Genomic DNA, 8,983 nt, shown 5'->3' on the forward strand with positions numbered 1-8,983 from the left:
GTATTTGTTTTGATGGCTGCTACTAACTGCCTTGTGATGCAGTCAGAGGGGGCATGCTTTAAATGTAGGCATCACAGACTGGAGATGTTGAGTTGTTTGTTGCAGACTGCTCATAAATCCTATTCTTAGGTTACATCTTCAGTGGATAACAAGATATAACTTTGGCACTGATTAACTCTATCCCGAAGTGGCTATTCTCTGTTGTACCCATACAGGGTTGAGTGAAATTGAATGGATCATGCCAAAAAGCAGGAAGTATCTCACTGAGGGAGGAATATTTTTAATATGATTTACATTAGTTACTATGAACTTATATATAAGGTACTGCAGGGGACACATGATGTGACACCTGCCTTCCACGTGTTTATAGTCTAGGTGGCTAGGGAAGATATAAAATTCTGGAATATTCTGTAAAATAAAGAAAGCCTACAGCAGTGTGTAATGAGTTAGTAAATGAGTGACAATGTCAGTAAGAGCCATGGATTCAGACAGCAGACCAGGGTGGTAGAAGAAATGCTGAAAAGCTCAGTTGAGAATTTAAGGGATAACTGGGGGTTGAATAGGTGAAAAGTGTGCCTGTGCGTATACGTGTGTGCTGTGGAGTTGGAGGTGGGGACATGTTTTTTTTTTTTTTTAAGTTGAGCGTCAAGAAGTGGTCATTGAGGGTGGTGCAAGTGTGGCATAGTCAGGTGACAGTGAGTTTGTTAATTTGACACAAATGAAGTCTTCATGTAAGTTAGTGGCAAATACAGCTAAAAAGTAAATTATAATGCAGTGTTGGGAAAACTTGAGGGGTCTAGCTAAAGAGCTGGTCAGTCTTTAACTTTAGTACTGGAGAGAGAGAGAAAAATACTAAAAAGGCAAATAAGACGAAGGCTGGCAGGAAGGTATTCTTTCACTCAGTGAGTAAATATTTATTGCCAAAGCATAGGGTTCTCATTGGGACTCTTGGTAAATCTGTACAGGATATCAGTTCTCATGGAATTGACAGGGTAGCAGTGTTTTATAAACTTCTTTATCCATGACCCATAGGAAGTAATAGATTATATGCCATAACCCGATCAATCCATATGTACTTGTATGTTTAACTAAAATAAAAGGTTTACATAACCATACTTTACCTTTAAATATATGATAAAATCTAACATTTTTTATTTGCATCTATTCTATTTCTTTTTTTGTTAAAATGCTTGTCATGACCGACTAAATTGGTTTCATGACCTACTAAATGGATCATAATCTGCAGTTTATAAACCAGTGACTTAGTGGATAGACTAGAGAATAAAAAAACAGCAAATAGGAAAGCAGGTAAAAAGAATTCTGTTATTAATTTAGTCATGAAGTGATATCAAGTCAACAAAGTTGAGGCAGAAATGAAAATGGAACAGCTATGATCAACATTTTAAAGAAAGAATTGAGAAAAACTTGCTGACTAAGCACTTGAGTAGGAGAGAGAGGTCAGACAGCTCATAAGTTCAAAGATGTGTTACCATTCATTAAAATAAGGAAGTAAGGAAGTGGGAGTCTGCTTCTGGGAATGATTTTTAAGTTTTAGCTAAGTTGAACTGGAGGTAACACACTGGATAGTCACAGAGAAATGTCCAGCAGATATTTACAATGTTTATGCCACTGGAGCTTAGGTGGGAAGTCAGGGTTGGAGATACATTTGGGATATAGGCACAAATAATTACTCAATGTTTAGAAATGAATTCAGTTTTTCCAGGACTAGAGAAAAATCCAGTAGATCAGTGACTGACTGTAAGTGAACCTCAGGAATACCAACTTTTAACAGGCAGGGGCAGGATGTAAGTAAGGTATAGTTGTGACAGGAGGAGACAAGAAAGTGAAGGACTATGGCCATGGTATCAGTCACAGTGCCTCACAGAGGATACTGAAATGACAAGGAAGTACACTCACAGCTTAAAGAAAGAAAATGTAATTCAGAAGATGATAGGACCATGGCAGACACAGGTGTATCCAGCTGAGGTTATACCACTGCTGAGGACTTGACCAGTTTCAAATTGTGTTCCTTATGTTATCCTATAACAAACTGGGAAAAAGGAAGGATATGTGTGTTTAACCCCAATTATATGAATGAGAAACTTATATAAGGATCAGAGTGCATACGTTTCTTGCCATACAATTTGGGGACCTGCTTCTTTTTCCTGCTAGCCTGCCCTGCTTTTCAGCAGTAATCCAGTGGCATGTGAAGGGGACCTTGGAAGTGATAATGCTAGCATTTACCCATCATATTTTTTTGGAATAGCCAGTGTAATAATTTTAAATACTGCTCTTGGTTGGTTTACTTGGGTTTTTTTTGTATCCTCTATCATGTTAGTGAAACCAATCCAAGGTCTTGAAAATAAAATATCTCTTCCAAATAGTTCATTTATCTGGAAGAATAAAATTTCCAATGGCTCTTCAGGATAGTATCTGAAATTCTTGAATTTCCACAATGATGATATTCCTACTCTTTTGAGAAAGTACACTGTCAAAAGCTGTTATATTTAGGATCAGCTTCGACAATTGAATTCTATGGTACCCATTATAGCCTTGCTCAGAAAAATCCTTCTGTATTCCACACAATCCAATCCATGTACTTAACAACTCACTCACATTGAGTTTAGGTTTGGATGACAATGTCATTGTGTATTTTCTTAAATTTATCCATATTCAATTTGAAAACATAGCTGTGCTAAAAGTCTGAAAGGGTTTGTATACTGCTCTGGCTGTGTGTGTTATGTGTAGCTCTAAAGAAAATATTAGAACAAGTTAATAGCCAACACTCTATCTAAAGACCCATGTAACCTCCAATTTGGAGGAACGGTTCAAAAATCATCTGGTTTTATAACCATCACAGCTTTAGGTCCTTACTAGACTTTTGGTAAATAAATGTTGGGGTCCTATTATTATTTCAGCTTTCACATGGGAAATGAAGGCACAGTGAGGTAAACTCACTTGCCCTGGATTACCAACCTAGTAAGTAATGACAGGCAGGTTTAAATTCAAGAATGCAAGAGGTCCCACTCCACATTTTGTGCTTTTAACTACTACCCCTAAGAACTGCCTTGTAGGATGCCTGATGACCCCACGTCAACGTCAGCATGAAAACAGATCTCCATAGCATGAGCTCCAGGCATGAAATTTCTAGTGCTTAGCATGGCTGCAAGGGATGTTCAAGCATGCACAGAGTGAAGATGGATGGTCTTGTGTCAACGTCAGCATGAAAACAGATCTCCATAGCATGAGCTCCAGGCATGAAATTTCCAGTGCTTAGCATGGCTGCAAGGGATGTTCAAGCATGCACAGAGTGAAGATGGATGGTCTTGTTTTTCCTCCAGGGCATTAACAGCATGTTTTGAATCAGTGTTATGCTATTATGTCATTTCAGGACATGATCATATCTGGGCTACAGCCTGAAACGTCCTACTCCCTCACAGTCACAGCCTACACCACCAAAGGAGATGGTGCTCGCAGCAAGCCCAAATTGGTGTCCACCACTGGGGCAGGTAATCATGTCTGTGCCATGTATGTGCTTTGAGCAATAATACTAACTTTCCAGATGGTATGTGTGGTTTCTGTCCTGCTTTTATTATGATAAAATCAGAGGAAATAAATGGATGGTTGTGTAAAACGCACTAAAACTTTGTGTGTTTTAGTTCAAGAGAAAAAAGAGTTCAGGAGGAAGAAAACAATCCAAGTCCATACTTTGTCCAAATTATTCAGTCTGTCATTTGACAACTGTTTGTGAGCACCTGCTCTGTGTCAGACATTGTTCCCAGCACTGGGGATGCAACAATGAACAAAACAGAAAAAGACTCTGCCCTCCCAAAATTTATTTTCTGACCATGACTGTATAATTAACAAGTGAACAAATGAATGTATAATAAAATATCAGGAAGTGATAAGATGAAAAGTAAAGGTATTTATGTATTAAGGATCAAGAGCCCCATAGGGGCTAAGAAGATCTCTTAGAGGAAGGATGTTTAAGCTGAGACTTGGCTGATGTTGAGGAGTGAGTCCTATGAAGATCTGAAGTGAAGGCATCTGGGCAGGGAGGTCCCACAACATGTTCAACCTCTTCCGACAACAAACCCCTTTAGAAGAGCTGCCATCTTGAACTGGGTTTATGACTTACAGTTTGATTTTTGGTCATTTCTCCTCCTCACCCCCTGCTGTGCAGATTCTAAAGAAGCAAAACTCCATAAAAGATAGGAAAAAGAAAAAAGAATGAAGAAAACCAGGAAAGCTAAATAATATACATTTGCTCCTTTCTGAAGAACAAAGCTGCTTCCGTGCTCTTTGGAGCTACTTTGGTCAGCCATGTTAGGAAAAGCCAGCATGAAGGAAGACCTGGCATTGTAAAACCAATAAATTAAGGGATAATTACCAAAGGATTCTCCTCCAATCCCTTTATACAGCAATCTCCCATGGAACATTTAAACTATGATTTGATTTACTCCTCCCGAATCACTTCTCACACAACTTTTTAGGAACACACCTCTATGTAAAGACATAAAGCACAGAACAGCTGTGATGCTGAGCACCCTCCTGGGTGCCATGCTCACTGCCAAATTTGTTTAAATGTCATAAGATTTGCCTCGCTCACATCCTGCCACCTGGAACTGCCTCAAGCAGCAGGATTACAGATGGCAAAACTCCTTCAAGGCAGAGTCTTCTGGGGTTGCTTTTTTTTTTTTTTTTTTAAGTTTATAGACTACCATTGTATCAAGCTAAATTGGTGTGCTGAATAGGAGCTGCATATTCAGGGAGGGGCATGGTTACCACCTGGCTACAGAACCAGCCACTATTGAAGCACAGACAACCAGGGTTAAGCCCCTGAAATTGGATCCCAAACTGAAGACAATACATTTCTTCATCCCCATTTATAACTGTTTAATAAGCCTGAAATGTTCTATATGAAGGATGAAACTCCTATTCCCCATAAGGTGGGGGTCATATAATGAGGAGACAGTGTAGGATTTGAATCCAAGAGAAAGAAATAATTTTGTCTATTTTAATGTCAGTAAGACCAGTTTATCATTTTTTAGTCACCATACAGAAAATTATTTGGAATGGTGGTTCTTATTCATATATAGACTTACTTTGGAATTTCTGTTCACAATTTCAAATCTTTCTTAATCCACAGAGACTTGCACATTGAGATAGCAAATGCTTATAATTTAGATGCCTGCACATTTACTTTCTTAAGACCTCCCCACTGAGCTTGGGACAGAGGTGGGAGAATCCATATTTATAATTCCTTTAAGAGAAAAAAGCTCCAGTTTTCCTTTGCATAAGCATTCCGTAGTCATGGCTTATCCTATGAAATTAGTGAACATATTGATTTGTTTTGTATACTGTTACAAAAAAATCCTCATATTTACGTGACTGTAAAGAATTACAAAGTTTATGTCACAGATGTGAGCTCCTAATAACCACAATTATAAGGGTATTTAGTTACAGCTTTCATGGAGAATTCAGGAATTCTCATGAAATTTTATTTTAACAGTAAAATTCCTGATTGTGGGATATGTCTGTTTATTATACATAGTTTCTAGAATCTGTAAACATCACATCTTTGAAACAAGAGTACTGGTCATAATTTACATAACCAATGTAAGATTGATGTAACCTGAGGGATGCTTTTGAATAAAATGTTAGCTTTTCTGTTTCAATGATTATGACATATTTGTAGTTTCTTTGTTAATACTCCCGTTCTTCTGTTTCATAGTAATTGGTCTACTGCCTGAGGCCTTGAGGTTTAAGGCTACCAGAAAATTCATTGGTTTGTCATTTCTGTATATTTTTACATGAATTTCAGTACTAATACTGATCTGCTATGTTTAAGGATGATCAAAAGATGACTATGACATGGAGAATTTGGAAATAATACCAAATTAGTTTCAGCCAATTAGGGTTTATTATGCTTTAGTACCAGGTTAAACTGAGGCTAAATTTAGAACAATTCAGACTGAGTGCTTTGGTTGATCTCCGATGATTGCTATTGCTAAGAAGAGGTAAAAGGCAACCACACATATGTACCATTTCTGAAGTCCTAAAAGATTAAGAGGGGAGACTATAACAAGAGAATAAAAAGAATTGAAAATGGAAAAAAGACTAGAGTTTACATGTCATGATATAAATTAGAGTTAGCTTATTAACTTAATTTGCACCTAGATTGTCTTTGCTTCCTTCAATATGTTCACTAAGACACTTCTAAAAATGACATCCAAACTCCCCTGAGTGATTATTTAAGACTCTTTCATCTTGCCAATCCTCAAGCTCGTTTTTCTAGAATAAGAAGAACCGTTAGCCTCTGGAATAAGAACTGCTCTTATGGCCTGTAAAAGTAGTCCATGCAATAACCCTAAGGCACTGAAGCCCTGATCCCAACTCCCCTTCCAGCACCATCTACTCCACCTTTTCATTTTCCCAGCCAGAGAATGCATGCATTAGAGGACCCTGCTGTATCCATCTTTGTTTCCATTCAAATGTCCATGTGCTAGTGTACAAGTGTTTGCATAAAGTGAATAGTCGGTAAAGGTTTCCCCCATGTAGTTTCTGGAAGCCAGAAATGGAATAGGTTCCATTGCCAATATTTGGAGTTTTGGAGAATTCTTTTTAACCATATATGCAATGATGCACAACTCTCCCCATTCCTTTTCCCTTTTTTATCCTGTTGTTCCTTGGATGAAATATCACAACTGTCCAGAACCCTTACTTGAATCGATTTACACTGCATCTAGTGTTTCTATTACTCATGCACCTATTGAGATTTTAGGCATCCCTTCATGTGGCCAGAGTCTCCTGAGGTGAAACTGGGAGTTCTTCCTCTAGCTGCCTCAGCATTCATTTCTTTACTGAACCTTTGCTTGTGCTCGTTAGTACTTCCAGGCTGCTTGTCTCATAGTTTTCAGGCTTAGTTAAACTTCTGCCAGAGAAGGAATGACCATTGTGGGCCTGGCAGTGGACAGCAGATTGAGATGCTCCTGGCACAGTGTGGGAGGTCAGAGCTGATGCTCCTACTTCTAGAACAACACTTTAATCTCACGATTCCAAGCCCATGAGCCTTTATATCCCAGAGCAGGAAAGAACATGCCAGCATCAAAAAACAAAAGACATTACTCCGACCTAAGCTTTGATTCCCACAGTTTAATAGATGTACATTTTCATAAAATCAGTGGGGCTTTTTCTTAGAATTTACCAGTCCATTATATTTCTCCAAATTTGTATCCGAGCAATATTATAAAGTGAAACACCAGATAATGTTCTATTCATGTATACCTTACAAATATTATTCGAATGCAATCTATATTTGTGGTTTATAAGAAATTAAAGAGTAATTTTATTATCCTAGCTTTCCATGCATCTTATAGAAACAACACACACAGTGCACATACTATTATGCAGTTCTTTGGAGCCAGAATTTTGGAAAGTTTTAATAAAAATATTTAATAAAATCTATTGCTCCCTGGAGAATGTTAAGACTTAATAGTTGTGTTTTCACTAAACAGTTTCAACTAGGTTTAATTTAATGAAGGATATATGCTCTGCTGAAAGCCCTATTTCACCATGATTTTTCTCAGCAGAGACTCAAGTGTTTAATCTTGGCACATCACTGTCATTGTAGTGAACAAATCATATAAATGCTGTATATACATAAAGGGAAATTAAAGATGTCTGCCAGTATCTACTTTAAAGTGGTATTTTAAATTAAAATAATTGTAAATGTATTTAAAATAAAAGTAAGTGGAATAACTGAAGCAGTTTCTAACTTATGAATGGGTTGTGTTCTGAGAGTTTGTTAGTTGGTTGCTAAAATCCTGGGTGCATTTTTCCCGGAAAAACAATGGTTTGGTTCCTGAGCCAGCCTTCAACACAAATGTGTATAATTGCCATTAGACACTTCAGGAACTATTCTTCCCATACTTTGTCGGTTAGCTGAATCTACAGGAACTGTTCTTCCCATATTTTGTATGTTACTATGAATCTACTCAGCATGTGAAATAAAACTACTGCTCCACTGCCTAAGGATAGAAATATCATAATGAATGTGTTTTTGGTCAGAGCACATCCCCACTTGGGTGTCAAGTTTCTGAATAAAATGAAGATGTTAACCAGATCATCTCTGAGATTCCTATTCTATATATCGTCTCATCATGTTTCTAGTGTTTTTCTTTTTGCCTTTATCTACATCACCATGATACTGTTTTTCATCACCTGTCTTCCATCACTGTAAGCTTTTTTTCGCTTCCTACTTTCTTCCTCTTTCTATTAAGTTGGTTTAGTTTGGATTCTGGTGAGACTTTCTTATCCATATACCATCTTTAGACCATCCCCAAAGAAATCCCTGGCTCTGTTTTGTTTATCAATGTCCTTCTTTGTGTATTCCCATAATAATTGCTCTCCATTAAAAAAATTTACAAATGTAATAATGCATTGGATGAGTGGATTAGAATTCTTCACGTATCTAGCTTATTTAACTTAAAAATAAATTCTCTACTTATAGGAAACTAGTCCCTACCCACATAAAGCTTGACATTCTGATTTTTCTTAATTATGATTAATACTAATATAAAATCTTATGCTAAGACTTTTACATGAAATTCTTCATTTAATATTCACAAAAACAATATGAGGTAGGACTTGATATAATTCTCATTTTACAGATGAAGAACTTGATGATGATGACTGATGAGGATGTTAAAGTTAGACAAAAAGTACAAATTAGATTCATAGTAAGTTAAAGCAACGTAATTTTGTACTTTTTAAAACACTTTTAAGCAACATAACAGCATAGAAGTCAATGTTTGGGCTGTGGATTCAGACAGAGCTGGGTTTGTCTTAGAGCTTTCTCACTCGTACACCTGACCTTGGGCAGTTTTCTACCTCTCCGGGTTTCATTTTCTAATTACAAAACATGGAGACAATGACAACTCGGAGCATAGAATGAGTGCAGAATGTGTAAATTAGATGAGAT

At 37.2% G+C, this 8,983-nt stretch overlaps 1 protein-coding gene across 1 annotated transcript in view; it reads left to right on the forward strand.

Moving 5' to 3' along the window:
* LOC103597074 (receptor-type tyrosine-protein phosphatase delta) overlaps positions 1–8,983 on the forward strand; it is a gene marked incomplete at its 3' end in the record, with an annotated part of 296,277 nt that overhangs the window by 248,548 nt on the left and 38,746 nt on the right. The window contains exon 16 of the mRNA XM_008580873.1: positions 3,392–3,509. Within this exon, the coding sequence (XP_008579095.1) occupies positions 3,392–3,509 (118 nt within the window). The remainder of the gene's footprint in view (positions 1–3,391; positions 3,510–8,983) is intronic.

The sequence above is a fragment of the Galeopterus variegatus genome, unplaced genomic scaffold (assembly GCF_000696425.1).
Source record: "Galeopterus variegatus unplaced genomic scaffold, G_variegatus-3.0.2 Scaffold2184, whole genome shotgun sequence".
NCBI classification, from domain to species: Eukaryota; Metazoa; Chordata; class Mammalia; order Dermoptera; family Cynocephalidae; genus Galeopterus; species Galeopterus variegatus.